Source organism: Erythrolamprus reginae, chromosome 1 (genome assembly GCF_031021105.1).
Source record: "Erythrolamprus reginae isolate rEryReg1 chromosome 1, rEryReg1.hap1, whole genome shotgun sequence".
NCBI lineage: Eukaryota > Metazoa > Chordata > Lepidosauria > Squamata > Dipsadidae > Erythrolamprus > Erythrolamprus reginae.
Window position 1 is genome coordinate 404,207,210 of NC_091950.1, and position 18,004 is coordinate 404,225,213.

General features: G+C 42.3%; 1 protein-coding gene across 6 annotated transcripts in view; it reads left to right on the forward strand.

Annotated features, from left to right (window-relative positions):
- Positions 1 to 18,004, forward strand: part of CUX1 (cut like homeobox 1) — a 538,811-nt gene that overhangs the window by 212,094 nt on the left and 308,713 nt on the right. For all 6 annotated transcript variants that reach the window (XM_070735185.1, XM_070735186.1, XM_070735184.1 and 3 more), the window contains exon 3: positions 9,435 to 9,482. In XM_070735185.1, coding sequence (XP_070591286.1) covers positions 9,435 to 9,482 — 48 coding nt within the window. The remainder of the gene's footprint in view (positions 1 to 9,434; positions 9,483 to 18,004) is intronic.

Below are 18,004 nucleotides of genomic sequence, written 5' to 3' on the forward strand. Positions count from 1 at the left end.
ATCGGGTGGGAAAAAATCGCGATATAGCGTTTCGCGAACATCGAGATAGCGAAAATCGAGGGATCACTGTAATGGAATTTGGGTGTCAAACGTCAGGATGGGATTTGGAATGCCTTTCAGAGGGAACATGAAGCATCCTGACACATGGTTGTTTGATTTGTTCTTAACCAGATTTGCCCAACCACACAAGTAAGTCATCCTCCTCTGCAAATGCCATTCTTTGCCTTTCTTATTGGGTAGCCAACGGGACGGGGCGGGTGGGAAATAGGTCATGAACAGTAAGCCAACCTTTCTTCTGTTCAATAATTAAAGTTAATGGAATTTTCACAAGATCTCTTGAGCTGAAGTCATTCTTAATGCACCAGTATGTTCCTTTTTTCCTGCTACTGTAAAATCAAGGTCATTATTTTTTTATTTATCAGAAGGAAGAGCTAGGAACATTCTACTAAACTTGATTGAAAAATAGGGTATCGTAGGGTTGTGGATTTCCAGGATGAGCTGTTCTCTATGGAAATAAAAAGGCCTCAAGAGTAAATGCATTGATTATCAAAGGATCGGGCATTTACTTGAATTATACTAATGAATGGTAAAATGGTTCCTTCGGCCCTGCAGGGGCGCCCTGCCCGTGTCTTTTTCCTTCTCTTCCTAACCTGTAAATATGCAAATGGACACTTAGGAAGTCTGAATAATTCTCCCAAGGTGCATTCTTCTTTGAAGGCTATTCCATTTACAAGTAGCAAAACAGCATCTTTTAGCACATGTTGGAATATTAATGATCATTTACGGTTAAGTACCTTCTGGCCATTGCTAGGATTGTACTTAGTTGCTGCCTGTAGAAAAAAAAAGGAAGTATTTGGCTTTCTTTAAATGTTGCTAGACTTCTGTCCACTCTGTTCTCCATAGTGGTGGATATGGGTTGACTACGTTCTCCAAGCTCTTTGGACTGAGTCTGTCAGAGCTGTTGAGAACATGCCTTCATTGCTATCCCTTCCTGCTTTTTGACTCAGTCACACAGCTTGGACAGACATGCCAACCTTTCTTCCATTCTTGGACAGTTTTATCCTAGATACTATCTGTTGTGATTCAGCCTGAGGCTCCTCAGGGACCGGCTGGATCTCTGCCGGATCCATGCCCAGAGGAGGAGGACAGTGAACAGGAGGGGTAGGACCAGGCAGACGGGGGAGAGGAACGTCAGGAAGAGGAGGAGGGAGAACAGCCTGAGACCCCTGGGGGGGGCGCTCTCCCCAGCTAGTAGCCTGGATTCATTGGATGAAGACGCACAGGCTATAATAGATATGAGGCAGCGACGTGCAGCTCAAAGACGGGGCCAATTAGAAAGGTATTTCCATCTCTGAATTGGCAACAGCTGGGTTTGGGTGTGGTTCCCCTCAGCAGGGTTGAAAAGGCAGGCCCGCCCTTACAGTCTTGTGGAGAGTTATCAACTAGGAGTCCTGTGACCTTGCTTCGATTCTCGGCGTCTCTGATCTTGGCTTGTGGCCTAGAAGTCTGGAAGATTTGGGGGAGGCGTGGGTTTTATTATCTCCAGCGTTGTTTTTGCCAGCAAGAATCCTGTTTTATTGCCTGGCCTTCGTGAAACCTCTGTGAAGCTTCATAGTGTTCCTGTCTGTAAGAACAGTTTTTGTTACCTGTGTTTGCTTTGAATTATATAAACTGCCTTTGCTTTTTACCAGTGTGTCTGGATACTCTTTTTGGTTGGTGTTGGCGTCTGGGAGGACCCAGACAGAACACTATCTACACAATTTATTGATTGCTTGGTTGATTGTATTTATATGCTGTTTATTCCAAAGTGGACTCAGAGTTTCAATTTCTTCTACTCATGAGTTGTACACCCGGCTGATTCCCACACATCTGGTTGAGTGGCTCTGTGTGTGTGTGTCCTTACAGCATGAGCGTTGGCTCAGATTGCTGCCCATTGAAAATCATTTACAGAATTCAGAGCCTTTTGGATCTAATTTTCGATCTACTGCTCTGACAGTTCAGCAGAGCTTCGTGCTCCTGAATCACAGCCAGGGACTCCTAGCTGTGGCCCCGCAATCTTCCCAAATAGCAAACGGTTACCCAATCTTCCTCAAACTCCCAAGTGTTATCCAGACCTAATCCACATATCAAAGGATAAGGTCTGAAAACACAAATAGCATTAATTAAATTAGGCCTCCAGGTGGAACTGCCTGTCTACAAGAATAAACACACATATACATATGTCCTTCAAGTGGCACCCTAAAACCGACACGTGGATCAGAGGTCTTCAAACTAGGCAACTTTAAGACTTGTGGACTTCAACTCCCAGAATTCCCAGGCTTCCATAGTAAAGGCAACCTTTTAGGTCAGAGGTCTTCAAATTTGGCAACTTTAAGACTTGTGGACTTCAATTCCCAGAATTCCCAGGCTTCCATAGTAAAGGCAACCTTTTAGGTCAGAGGTCTTCAAATTTGGCAACTTTCATAGAAACATAGAAGACTGACGGCAGAAAAAGACCTCATGGTCCATCTAGTCTGCCCTTATACTATTTCCTGTATTTTATCTTACAATGGATATATGTTTATCCCAGGCATGTTTAAATTGAGTTACTGTGGATTTACCAACCACGTCTGCTGGAAGTTTGTTCCAAGGATCTACTACTCTTTCAGTAAAATAATATTTTCTCATGTTGCCTTTGATCATTCCCCCAACTAACTTCAGATTGTGTCCCCTTGTTCTTGTGTTCACTTTCCTATTAAAAACACTTCCCTCCTGAACCTTATTTAACCCTTTAACATATTTAAATGTTTTGATCATGTCCCCCCTTTTCCTTCTGTCCTCCAGACTATACAGATTGAGTTCATTAAGTCTTTCCTGATACGTTTTATGCTTAAGACCTTCCACCATTCTTGCGTCTTTGGACCCATTCAATTTTGTCAATATCTTTTTGTAGGTGAGGTCTCCAGAACTGTGGACTTGTGGACTTTAACTCCCAGAATTCCCAGGCTTCCATAGTAAAGGCAATCTTTTAGGTCAGAGGTCTTCAAATTTGGCAACTTTAAGACTTGTGGACTTCAACTCCCAGAATTCTCCACAAGTCTTAAAATTGCCAAGTTTGAAGGCCTCTGATGTAGACCTTTCCATAGCTCTCCCTATAAAAGTCTGCTGCTGTACCCCATTTCTCAGCAGCAGCCACTTTAAAAAAATTGTTTACTTTTAGGAATAAATATGTCTTCTTTCCTCACAGCGCTCTTGGGTTTCATTTTTATTTATTCTTGAGCAACTCCCGGCTTGAGTTGGAACCTAAAATTCTTCTTCTAACACGTGCTTTGAACCTTAAATTAAAATAAAATTAATTCCCAAATACAGTGATACCTTGTCTTACAAACTTAATTGGTTCCGGGATGAGGTTCTTAAGGTGAAAAGTTTGTAAGACGAAACAATGTTTCCCATAGGAATCAATGGAAAAGCAATGAATGCATGCAAGCCCAAAACTCAACCCTTTTGCCAGCCGAAGCGTCCGTTTTTGCGCTGCTGGGATTCTCCTGAGGCTCCCCTCCATGGGAAACCCCACCTCTGGACTTCTGTGTTTTTGCAATGCTGCAGGGGAATTCCAGCAGGGGAATCCCAGCATCGCAAAAACGAGCGCTTCGCTGGCAATGGAAGTCCGGAGGTGGGGTTTCCCAGCGAAGGGAGCATCAGGGGAATCCCAGCAGTGCAAAAACACCGAAGTCCTTGAAACACCACCTCCGGGCCTCTGTGTTTTTATGATGCTGCAATTTCACTGAGGCTCCCCTCGCTGGGAAACCCCATCTCCGGACTTCCATTGCCAGCGAAGTGCCCGTTTTTGCGCTGCTGGGATTCCCCTGCAGCATCACAAAAACACGGAAGTCTGGATGTGGGATTCCCCATGGAGGGGAGCCTCAAGGGAATCCCAGCAGTGCAAAAACAGGCGCTTCAGTGGCAACGGAAGCCTGGAGGTGGGGCATCCCAGCGGCGGCAGTGGGTTTGTAAGATGAAAATAGTTCGTAAGAAGAAGCAAAAAAATCTTAAACCCCGGGTTTGTATCTCGAAAAGTTTGTATGACGAGGCGTTTGTAAGATGAGGTATCACTGTACTTGAAGCAGCGGAGATAAATACAGATTATAATTAAGAAGCCAATCCGTATGCTCAGCCCACAAAGCCCTAGAGATAACATGGTTGTAGCCAGGGGCTGGAAGGATTAGCAGCATTTGTAGATGAATTGATCTGAATAAAGAAGCCAGGGGGGGGGAGTATTGAACCCCCTCCTACCAAAACAAATAAGTCATCTTTCTCATACGTACCTGCCTAGCTGCTTGGTCACTTGGAATAGGTGTACAGGTGGCCATTCTCACTAGAATGTGCAGTTTCTCATGAGAGCAAGTCAGCCTTTTATTACGACATCCATCAGTCTGTTTTCCTGTGAAAGGAGAAGTTGAGGCCTCGGAAGGTCTATTATGTGCCAGTTCTAGTAGAGGGAGACAAGAAAGCATTTCCCTCGCAAGGTTAGAAGTCTTCAGGTTATGGGAAAAGTGTAAGGTACTTGCCAGATTTCTGGGATTATAAGTGCCATACGTTCCAGACGTGAGTCCTATTAACCAGACCTTATAGGAACTACACTACATCAAAAGAGCAGCAGGTTATTTACTTCTGCTTTAAGGCATCACGTGGGGATACAATGAAATGGGTCTCTGAAGTCCAGCTCTGATGCTCTATTCTTTCTTTAAACCTGGCAGAAACAACTGTGCTGTAGAAATCTCAAATAGTTGCAGCCCTTGCTTAGAAACATAGAAACATAGAAGTCTGACGGCAGAAAAAGACCTCATGATCCATCTAGTCTGCCCTTATACTATTTTCTGTATTTTATCTTAGGATGGATCTATGTTTATCCCAGGCATGTTTAAATTCAGTTACTGTGGATTTATCTACCACGTCTGCTGGAAGTTTGTTCCAAGGATCTACTACTCTTTCAGTAAAATAATATTTTCTCATGTTGCTTTTGATCTTTCCCCCAACTAACTTCAGATTGGGTCCCCTTGTCCTTGTGTTCACTTTCCTATTAAAAACACTTCCCTCCTGGACCTTATTTAACCCTTTAATATATTTAAATGTTTCGATCATGTCCCCCCTTTTCCTTCTGTCCTCCAGACTATACAGATTGAGTTCATTAAGTCTTTCCTGATACGTTTTATGCTTAAGACCTTCCACCGCTTGAACGTAAGGCGTGAAAAATAACCCCATAGATCGGTGTGCTGAACCTAAACAATTTATATTTGTTGTGAAGAATGTCCATCTTTCCCCACACACCCTCGCTTGCTCCATGAAAATTTGGCTTCTGGTTCTTTTGGTCACCACAGTTGAATCACTGGCTCTTTTGCTGCTGGCCTTCTCCCTTGGTACTGTCCACACGTCCCAAAATAATAAGACCCACTGTATTGTTCCACGCAGCCCAAAATAATAAGATCTCCCCAAAAATAAGGCCAAGCGCTTATTTCGGGATGCAATTCTGACATGGCTCTTGTAACTTATCTTTTTGATCAGTTACAATGCATGGAGGACATTTGCCATTTGAATTATATCACTTGATGCAGGATGTGCATTGCTGCAAAACCAGTAGAACTTTTACAAGTGGAAACTAAACAAGGAGAGAAATAACTTAGAACTAAGGAGAAAATCCCTGACAGTTAGAACAATTAATCAGTGGAACAAATTGCCTCCAGAAGTTATGAATACTCCAACACTGGAAGTTTTTAAGCAGATGTTGGATAACTATCTGTCTGAAGTAGGGGGTTGGACTAGAAGACCCCCAAGGTCCCTTCCAACTCTGTGGTTGTGGTTGTGGTTGTTAAAAGAATACTAAGAAAAAAGAAATGAATGCAAATGTGTTTATAAAGATTTTAAATTTATACTGAAGCAGGCATGCTTGAAAATTAAGCCCTTGTTTTAAAATGCCATTGTCACTAAAGTCATCATCCATCTCCATCACTTTCCTATTCTGCTGTTGCCAGACATAGGTGCTTGCTTGCTTTAGCTGGGCAGCTGTGATCATAAAATAAAGGGATTATAGAACAAATGAATCCAGAGTTCTGATGGCCAGGCTCAAATAGTCATATTTTTGGACACATAATATAAAGACTTGACTCTTGAAAAGTCCATAGGGAAAACAGGACAATCGGCAACAAGATGTATGGCTTTGATTGCAGTGGTGATGGGTGCATCGGTGGGATAGCGATTTTAGGGCATTTGTATGCAGAAATATTGAAAATTCAAAAAAGGCTTACAAACATTTGAGCACCACTCTACTTTGCTTTACTTAAGGTAGGTAGATGAGCCGCAGAAAAGGTTCTGATAATGATATTCCAGCCAAAGTCCCAAATTGGGGTTTCTTGTCTCTTGTAGACCAGCAAGGATCTGAGAACCTTTACCAATAATAATAATAATAATAATAATAATAATAATAATAATAATAATAATAATAATAATTATTATTATTATTATTATTATTATTATTATTATTATTATTTATTAGATTTGTATGCCGCCCCTCTCCGAAGACTCGGGGCGGCTCACAACAATGATAAAAAACAATATTATAGTGAACAAATCTAATATTAAAAAGAAGTATATAAAACCCTATCAGATTTAAAACCAAACAACACATACATACCAAATATAAAATATAAAGAGCCTGGGGGAAAGGTGTCTCAACTCCCCCATACCTGGCTGGTGGTATAGGTGGGTCTTGAGCAATTTACGAAAGAAAGAATATGGGAGACTAGATGAATTGGATCAGCAATCTGATTGTAAAAAGAAATTATTGGTTTAACATAAGGGGAAAATGATTCCTGTTTTGTTTTAAAAATCTGAGACGATACAACAACGCATACAAATAATGAATTACGGACATGTTTTCAATCATAATTCACATTTTGCATATTTTTAAATATTTTCAGTTGGGGAAAATTAAACATACCAAGTGATAAAGTGTATTTTTGAAGGTGTTGTAAAATTCTAGAAATAGTTCTAGGAAAGCTACATATTCTCACAGTTTGAATTGTGCTATGTAATCAAAAGAATGAACAAAGAATGTTTGCTTGATACAGAGGATCTGTTTTGTTCCCGCAGTTCTTCTTTTGGGCTCTGTAAGCCTTTCTCATTTTACTGTCATTATTATTATTTTACTGCCTGTTATTATTTGGGATTATTAAAATGTACTGAGATTGTTATATATTGGAGTTATTATTAAAAGATCTAGACTTGGAAGTTTTTTTACACGCAAACACATATTTTAGTCCTGCTTTTGGTGCTGTGGGAGCAACAGATTTTAAAATCCATACATGTATTACATTTAGTTTAACGTGTCTCTGTAATTTAGGATAGGGGTTTTGTTGTTTTGTTTTTTGCACAGAAGGGTATCTGTTTATGAACAAGTATATATCTCTCTTATTACTTGCTTTATTATTCACTTGCCAGCAAGCTTCCCGGTCTGTCAACCTTAATTTTTTGGTTTGTTGTTTGTTTCCGTCTAGCAAACCCTAATACATATTTTGAAGAATGATGCTACTAATTTAATTTATGATACTCGGGAATGATTCCAGTCATTTGTGTTAACTAGCACTTGTTCAAATATTTAGTGCCATGGAGAGATAATTGTACCATGAATCTTACTGGGAACAAATTTGGATATATGGCTGCCAGCAGATTGGTGGTGGGATGAACAATAGCAGGAGTGAAATTCTTTCCATTCATCCTTCTCTGGGAAGCTACAAGCGGTGTGCCACAAGGGTCTCTTCTGGGTCCTATTCTTTTTAATATGTTTGTGAGTGACATAGGGGAAGGTTTGGTAGGGAAGGTTTGCCTATTTGCAGATGACTCTAAAGTGTGCAATAGGTTTGATATTCCTGGAGGGGTCTGTAATATGGTAAATGATTTAGCTTTACTAGATAAATGGTCAAAGCAATGGAAACTGCAGTTTAATGTTTCCAAATGTAAAATAATGCACTTGGGGAAAAGGAATCCTCAATCTGAGTATTGCATTGGCAGTTCTGTGTTAGCAAAAACTTCAGAAGAGAAGGATTTAGGGGTAGTGATTTCTGACAGCCTCAAAATGGGTGAGCAGTGTGGTCGGGCAGTAGGAAAAGCAAGTAGGATGCTTGGCTGCATAGCTAGAGGTATAACAAGCAGGAAGAGGGAGATTATGATACCCTTATATAGAGCCCTGGTGAGATCACATTTGGAATACTGTGTTCAGTTCTGGAGACCTCACCTACAAAAAGATATTGACAAAATTGAACGGGTCCAAAGACGGGCTACAAGAATGGTGGAAGGTCTTAAGCATAAACCGTATCAGGAAAGACTTAATGAACTCAATCTGTATAGTCTGGAGGACAGAAGGAAAAGGGGGGACATGATCAAAACATTTAAATATATTAAAGGGTTAAATAAGGTCCAGGAGGGAAGTGTTTTTAATAGGAAAGTGAACACAAGAACAAGGGGACACAATCTGAGGTTAGTTGGGGGAAAGATCAGAAGCAACATGAGAAAATATTATTTTACTGAAAGAGTAGTAGATCCTTGGAACAAACTTCCAGCAGACGTGGTAGATAAATCCACAGTAACTGAATTTAAACATGCCTGGGATAAACATATATCCATCCTAAGATAAAATACAGGAAATAGTATAAGGGCAGACTAGATGGACCATGAGGTCTTTTTCTGCCGTCAGTCTTCTACGTTTCTATGTTTCTAAGCAAATACATGTGTGTGTATGGTTGTGTGTGTGTGTGTGTGTGTGTGTGTGTGTGTGTGTGTTGGACAGTAATAATATGTAATAAATACAGTGAGATCAGCTTTTGGCACAGGAGTGCTAAACTTGCTCAAAAATTGGTTTTTGAAGATTAATATACTGGAAAAAAAGCAAGTGAGCTGCTAAAACCGTGTGTTTCTGTTACATTGAGATTTACATGAGCATTAAATAAATAATGTCCAATTCCTTGCACATCAAAAGGAGGCTATGCTTCAAACTGGGGTCTAGCTTGATCCCTTTCCATGTGGCTTCACATGTTTTACATTCCATTAGTCATTCACTGCTCTGTCTCAGTTGAGTTGTTAGACTGAAGGAGTTCACTGATTATTCAATATTACCAGAGGCTTTTGTTAACTAATTCTCCTCCTTTGGGACAACCATAATTGTATATCAGGCGAGATTCATAAGCGAGTTTGAATGGATTTTTGCTACATTCCTTGCTCATAGCAATGTTTTGATTAAAAATGTAATCAGCCTTCAGCTAATATGATAGAATTGGGGTTTTTTTTTAAAGGAGATAGGAATAGCTGATGAAAGCACTTCAGTTTTATTTAAACAGATGCATTTTTAGCCATCTTTCTTTAATGACCCATTTCTTGATCCATGTGTTTGCTTTTTTATCTTCCAGGACCTACGCAAACAGGTAGCTCCACTATTGAAGAGTTTCCAGGGAGAGGTAAGCTCCTTTTTCTCATTTCTTTTAAGGCCAGTAGGTTGCTTGAAAGATTCTTTGGGGCAGAGGTCTTCAAACTTGGCAACTTTAAGACTTGTGGACTCCCAGAATTCTCCCACCAGCTATACGAGTTGAATTTCACAAGTCTTAAAGTTGCCAAGTTTAAAGATCTCTGCTTTATGGCTTGGGTTTGCCATCAGTCATTCATTTTACTCTCATTAGCATCACTTGGACTAGTCATTACTTTTTCTTCGAGTCCGTTCCAACAGCACCACCAAAAATGTGACAAGTTTCTCATTTGCACATTTGTTTACTCCGTAATATTTCTGCAAGGCTGCAAAGAGTGATGATACCATAACTATGAGATTTTGCAGCTCAAAATTTATTTATTTTGTTTATTTATTTATTAAATTTCTATGCCGCCCCTCTCCGCAGACTCGGGGCGGCTCACAACAGCAACAGAAAAACAGTGTAAAATACAAATTCAATAATTAGAAAGCTAAAAACCCATAATTTAAAAAACATTCACACAACATACCATACATAAACAGTATAGGCCTGGGGAAGATATTTCAATTCCCCCACGTCTGACGACAGAGGTGGGTCTTAAGGAGTTTGCGAAAGGCAAGGAGGATGGGGGCTGTTCTAATCTGAGGGGGGAGCTGGTTCCAGAGGGTCGGGGCCGCCACAGAGAAGTCTCTTCCCCTGGGACCCGCCAAACGACATTGTTTGGTTGACGGGTCCCGGAGAAGGCCAACTCTGTGGGACCTAATCGGTCGCTGGGATTCGTGCGGCAGAAGGCGGTCCCGGAGATATTCTGGTCCGATGCCATGAAGGGCTTTATAGGTCAAGACTAACACTTTGAATTGTGACCGGAAATTGATCGGCAACCAATGCAGATTGGGGAGTGTTGGTAAAGCCCATGATTGCTCTTGCAGCTGCATTCTGCACAATCTGAAGTTTCCGAACACTTTTCAAAGGTAGCCCCATGTAGAGAGCGTTACAGTACATTTAATTGGCACTGTGGGATTTTACAAGATGTCATCATGGCCATTGGTAGCCAAATACAATATACAGTGATACCTTGTCTTACAAACTTAATTGGTTCCGGGACGAGGTTCTTAAGGTGAAAAGTTTGTAAGACGAAACAATGTTTCCCATAGGAATCAATTGAAAAGCGATTAATGCGTGCAAGCCCAAAATTCACCCCTTTTGCCAGCCGAAGCACCCGTTTTTGCACTGCTGGGATTCCCCTGAGGTTCTCCTCCATGGGAAACCCCGCCTCCGGACCTCTGTGTTTTTGCAATGCTGCGATTTCACTGAGGCTCCCCTCGCTGGGAAACCCCACCTCTGGACTTCCGTTGCCACGAAGTGCCCGTTTTTGCGCTGCTGGGATTCCCCTGCTGGGATTTCCTTGCAGCATCACAAAAACACAGAAGTCCGGATGTGGGGTTTCCCATGGAGGGGAGCCTCAGGGGAATCCCAGCAGTGCAAAAATGGGTGCTTCACTGGCAACAGAAGTCTGGAGGCGGGGCATCACAGCGGCGGCGGTGGGTTTGTAAGGTGAAAATAGTTTGTAAGAAGAGGCAAAAAAATCTTAAACCCCGGGTTTGTATCTCGAAAAGTTTGTATGACGAGGCGTTTGTAAGATGAGGTATCACTGTACAGTAAGTGAAAGTCAAGAGAAAGAAAACTCAGAGTCGTCTCAGTGTTGGCTACCCACGATTCTTCAGAGCAATGTAGCAATTCCGAGAATACCATTATTAAAAAATTGAATATGACTTTAGCCCAGAACAGAGATGTTATGATCCTGATGTATGCCTAAGTATCTGAAATTTGCAAATGTGCGGCTCTGTAAACAGAGCTCTTGTTTCCCTGTAGAATGTCCTGTTTCAGTGATAGTTCTCCCCCCCCCCACATAGCATGTACCAGAAGGAGGTTCAGCATGCTCCAGAGAGAAACAGAACATTCTGTTCCCAGATTGATATATTTTGCACATCCATCCAACATCTAGGTTCGGATTCCTCAAATAGGTTTAGGATTGATCTTGCAATGCTTTAATCCAAGCAAAAGTGCACAGAAAACTACCAAGTCCACATATAATCCACGGTCGAATTCCAAAAGGGGTTAGTCATGGCCAAGGGGATGTAGAGAAGATTAGTTGGTAAATTGGTCCAGGAGTCAGAAGCCAAAGCATTCTACTTCTGGGCAAGGTTCCAGGAGGCCAAGATAAGAGAACAAAGTTTAGAATTCATGCAGCAAAGAATCCGTGAATCTGAATACTCTGTGCTACAACATGAGAATAACCAGTTTCAGCTACTATTGAGCTATTCTCAAACACACAACTTCATAGGAGCAGTTGTAGCTAGCGTGCTCTCTTATTCAGCTGGTATTCATTAAGCCTGTTCTTTCTACAAGGCTGCCCAGATGTATTTAGTTAACTGCCATAACGCAGTCCTGCTTGTTAACTATAATGTGGCTGCAAGATTCCCTAGGCAGGCTCGGCTACTCCTTGAGTAGATTTGTAGGCTTTATCCCCTACAAGGAAGCTCCATGATGCCTCTAGGCCATAGGGCTCTCCTATGACATGTGGACTTCCACAATTCCTGAGGTAGCATGATTGCGGAGGAATTCTGGGAGTTGAAGTCCACAAGTCATAGAGCCAACTGTTCTATCCCTGCCCCTGCTCTAGGCCCTTGCTCCATTTTTGCTCATTGCTTATGTTAAACCAGTGTTTCCCAAACTTGGCAACTTGAAGATATTTGGAATTCTGGGAGTTGAAGTCCAAATATCTTCAATTTGCCAAGGTTGGGAAACACTGTGTTAAACCAATGGTTCCCAATCTTTTTTTGGCCATGTCCCACCTAAGCATGTCTAAAATCCTGATGTGTGTCCCGTCCCCCCCCCCCCCACCGGGCCTGGTGACATGCCCCACCTAAGCATCTCTTACTATTCAAAAAGTGAACTACTCATGTAGAGGAAGCCTAAAAGGCCATTAGCTTGGTTTAAACAAGGTTCCAATTGCCCCCATTAAAAATCAAATTGCACCTCCTGTGCAGTGTGGGCCCCACGTTGGAACCACTGTGTTAAACTGTCATGTCCAAAAATGTTTCGCTTGCTCCAGATGTAATTAGCTGGTATAATAAGAGTGCAGAGAACAGAGAGGGCCTGGAGTCACGCCCAGCCTTAAGCTTCAGTTTTCAGTTTCGATTCTCTGCACAGACTCAGAAGTGGTTAGCTCCATTGGCTGACTTAGTTGCTATGCCCCTTAGAAACATAGAAACATAGAAGACTGACGGCAGAAAAAGACCCCAAGGTCCATCTAGTCTGCCCTTTTACTTCATTGACTAACTTTACCTTCATTGACTAACTTTGTTAACATTCATTCATTCATTCATTCATTCATTCATTCATTCATTCATTCATTCGATTTTTATGCCGCCCTTCTCCTTAGACTCAGGGCGGCTTACAACATGTTAGCAATAGCACTTTTTAACAGAGCTAGGCTATTGCCCCCACAATCCGGGTCCTCATTTTGTCCACCTCAGAAGGATGGAAGGCTGAGTCAACCTTGAGCCGGTGATGAGATTTGAACCGCTGACCTTCAGATCTATAGTCAGCTTCAGTGGCCTGCAGTACAGCACTCTACCTGCTGCGCCACCCCAGAACATGATTCTCCCAGTTCATGAATATCTTAACAATTGTCTCTTACCGGAATATGGTAGCCCCTTAGATAAAGAAAGCAATTTTAATATAGAGAAGATAAGTGGCAAGTGATAAACATATGATAAAAGTGATTTTTGGGCCTGGAACATGTCTTCTTTGACTCCCTAGAGTTCATTCACTACAACTTTATTTGCTCTTTTTCTTGTAGAACTGCTGTCTAGTTTGCACAGTGGGCTGCCGGAACTCATTGCACAAGGAGAATATGTTATTCCTTTTCATAAAATCACAGGGTTGGAAGGGACAATTTAGGCCACTGAGTCCAACCTCCTGTTCAGTTCAGGAATCCAAATTAAAACATCCCTAACAGATGGCTCCCTGGTTGAATGCATCCAGTGAAGGGGAGGCTATCACCTTCTCTGGGTAATTGGCTCTGGGTCATTGGAATGAACCAATTGATTCCATCATGTTTCTTTGGATCCAGGCCAGTGTAATTAATTCACTAATTCGTTATTCACTTCTTTCTATATATAGATCACCTTTCAGTGTTACAGCTCACAAAGTGGCGTACAGTATGTTAAAATGTTAAAACTTATCCAGTGAGTTTAAGAAAAATGTAGGTGGGTGGGTGGATGGATGGATGGATAGAAGATGGATAGATAGATAGATAGATAGATAGATAGATAGATAGATAGATAGATAGATAGATAGATAGATAACATAACATAACATAACATAACATAACATAACATAACATAACATAACAACATAACATAACATAACATAACATAACATAAATAGATAGATCTGCTATTTTAAAAAGGCCAATTTGTCACAACCTTCTTTAGTAGCAAATGTTAAATGCTGCAAGAAATTTCGGGCATTGGATGTCCCTGTTCCCACACGTGAGAGAATGGACATTCCTTATTGGAAGTATAGATAAGCAGTGCAAAAGCCTTTCATATTACCGCCTTCTGGGACCACCTTCTGCCGCACGAATCCCAGCGACCAGTTAGGTCCCACAGAGTTGGCCTTCTCTGGGTTCCGTCGACTAAACAATGCCGTTTGGCGGGACCCAGGGGAAGAGCCTACTCTGTGGCGGCCCCGACCCTCTGGAACCCACTCCCCCCCAGAGATCAGAGTTGCCCCGACCCTCCTCGCCTTTCGTAAGCTCCTTAAAACCCACCTCTGTCATCAGGCATGGGGGAACTGAGATATTCTCCTCTCCCTAGGCTTACAAAAAATGTATGCATGGTATGTCTGTATGTATGGTTGGTTTATTAAATTAGGGTTTTTAAATTAACTTAAATATTAGATTTGTTTATATTGTCTTATTGTTGTTAGCTGCCCCGAGTCTACGGAGAGGGGCGGCATACAAATCTAATAAATAAACAAATAAATGAATGAATGAATAAATAAATAAATAAATAAATAATCCTGCCTTACAAGTAACAGAATATTATACTAGTATTATTTAGCAGTTGTGGCTGAAATGGGATGAAGTGGGATGAAAGAGATGCCATAAAGATCTGGAGTCTTAGGTTTCCCCCTCTACAGTTAAGGTCTACTGTGCAGAGGGATTATTATTATTATTATTATTATTATTATTATTATTATTATTGTTGTTGTTATTTAGATTTGTATGCCGCCCCTCTCCGAAGACTCGGAGGGAACAAGTGAAAAGATATGCGCATTAAGACACCCCTTTTACACAGCACCGATCTGTTTCTTAGATCTGACCTCCTGCAGACAGGTGTTGAATACACAGTCAGTTTGCATCCTAATGTTGTGATGCAGTGAGAGATAGCAGTTATCCAAGGTTTCTTTAGCGAGGGACTGAGAAGACTTCCCCTTGCTCTTGAAGATAACAGGCTAACACTGACTAATCTGTGCTCCTGAATAAGCTGGGTTTTTTTTAAAAAAATGGTATGTTTGCTTCCATAACAACTGGCCTTGATTTAATACAAAATTAGACTAAACACTATAGTTCTGACTACTTCTGTTTCTGAATAGGTGATCTCTTTCTTTCTGTATATATTGTGTTTGTGCATATATGAGAGACACAGTTTTGGCCTGGAGTCAGGCAGTAACCCAAAAACGAGATATTAAGATATCCTAACGAAAATTAAAAGTGTACAAAATGCTAGAAGTATTAAGAATACACAACCTTGTAATTTATCATAGCAGAATTAACAAATTCTCCCAGAGCTACTGAAATTTACTTGAAAGGAAGATAATAATTTCTGTTTTAAATAATCTTAGATTTACTAGAAATGCATGTACACACACACACATACACTCATTCACTCACTCACTCATTCATTCCTTCAACTTTTGAGGAGAACTACACGCATTCCTTTCGATACCTGCTTGAATGGGAAGTTATCCCTAGCTCCCCAAACATTGTATGTAGGAGACAGAGGGAAAGGTGGGCGAATGTATTGTCATCTGGGGATGACAGTGAGATCATTGTGAGAAAGCTTGATCTTTGAAGCCACTTGCTAATTTTGGAAAGAATGCCTCTTCAAAGCAGAGGGATGGATCAAAATAAAATTAAATTTGTTAGAAGTAGAACTGTGTGTACCAAGAGTAAAAAAGAACACGGTAAACTAGAACCTAATTAATTTATTATTGAGAGGCTGGGATTATTATTTCAAAGACCTAAGTGCTCAAAGCTCTTTAAAAATACTTTAGATTAACCTCTCTGAATCCCCCCCCCCCAATATCTGGCATTACAGTGATCCCCCGGGTATTGCGAGCCCGATCATTGCGAAATGGCTATATGGTGATTTTTGAACCCGGAAGTAAAAACACCATCTGCGCATGCGCGCCCTTTTTTTTCTATGGGTACGCATGCGTAGATGGCGCCGGGCAGATCAGCTGCTGGGCGGCTTCCCTGGGTCTTCCCCCTCTTGCTGGCGGGAGGGCGAAGCCCCCCCCCAGCACCCGCTCGCCCGCCGTTCGCCCGGCCACCCGCCGTTCGCCCGGCCACCCGCCCTTCGCCGCTCGCCCGCCCTTCGCCCGGTCACCCGCCCTTCGCCCGGCTCGCCCGCCGCTCGCCCGCCCACCCGCCCTTCGCCCACCGTTCACCCGGCTCGCCCGCCCTTCGCCGCTCGCCCGCCCTTCGCCCGGCCACCCGCCGTTCGCTCGCTGCTCGCCCGGCCACCCGGGTTCGTTTGGCTTCGGGACATACAGGCGGCGACGTTTTAAAACAGCCGCGCGGCTTCCCAACTGAGTCCCGAAGTCAAAGGCGAACTTCGGGACTCAGAGTGTCCCTCCCAACACCTTTAATAGTTCTGCTAAGATTCCATGGGGGGGGGGATTGGTTTTCAATAGTTGAATGTATGACACTAAGTTGAAACAATTTCCAAAATTAATATACAGTGATACCTCGTCTTACAAACGCCTCGTCATACAAACTTTTCGAGATACAAACCCCAGGTTTAAGATTTTTTTGCCTCTTCTTACAAACTATTTTCACCTTACAAACCCATCGCCGCCGCTGGGATGCCCCGCCTCCAGACTTCCGTTGCCAGTTCCCCCTGAGGCTCCCATCCATGGGAAACCCCACCTCCGGACTTCCGTGTTTTTGTGATGCTGCAAGGGAATCCCAGCAGTGCAAAAACGGGTGCTTCGCTGGCAACGGAAGTCAGGAGGTGGGGTTTCCCAGCGAGGGGAGCCTCAGTGAAATCGCAGCATCGCAAAAACACAGAGGTCCGGAGGTGGGGTTTCGAGGATTTTGGTGTTTTTGCGATGCTGCAATTTCACTGATGCTCCCTTCGCTGGGAAACCCCACCTCCGGACTTCCGTTGCCAGCGAAGCACCCGTTTTTGCGCTGCTGGGATTCTCCTGCTGGGATTCCCCTGCAGCATCGCAAAAACACAGAAGTCCGGAGGTGGGGTTTCCCATGGAGGGGAGCCTCAGGGAAATCCCAGCAGTGCAAAAACAGGCGCTGCGGCTGGCAAAAGGGGTGAATTTTGGGTTTGCACGCATTAATCGCTTTTCCATTGATTCCTATGGGAAACATTGTTTCATCTTACAAACTTTTCACCTTAAGAACCTCGTCCCAGAACCAATTAAATTTGTAAGACAAGGTATCACTGTACTGTATTGCTAATATTCTGAGTTTAAACCACCTACTGCAAAAGCCTGGAAAAAAATTCAGCCTAGCTTCCAGTTACATCACGATGTTATTGGCTATGTTTCCTATGACTGACATAGAAGATGGATAGATGGAAAATTGAAAATGAGTCCCCAGATGCAAAAAGGTTTCCTTTCAGCACTACTATGATGGGCAGTCCCAAGATTTGCTTGTACCCACGAGATTTTGCCGCTCAATTCTGGCAGCAATGTGACTGGCTTTTGTTCATGTGTCTCCCTTCCCGTTATCCTTAATTTCCCACAATCTTGAAAAATGATCCCAAATTTGCTCTACCTATGATGGACCACAATAGAGCAGCACTTTTCCAGGAAAGAGGGAGCACATTCCAAGAAGGGAGGTGAGAGAGGAGGCAGCACAGCCTGGAGCTTGATAGGGAGAGCGTAAAAATGGCCACTCCCTGAACTCTGCCAGGTTATATCTACAATATCCTGTATTATAATGAAAGTGGTAAGTGTTTAGTCTGGCAAGATTCTGTCTATTGTATGGAAGTAAATAAAGAACTGAACTCTGGTTGAATTGCTCTTCATCATTTTGGGGTTTAGCCTGATACCACCTCACACAAAACATAAGTTTCTTATTTTTTTTCCACTGCAGTTGAAGGAGTTCAATAGTAGGAATGAATGGTCATATTTTTCCTGGAGATCTCCCACTTCCATTTTTATCTATAAAAATCTCAGAACAGAAAAAATAAGAACAGATG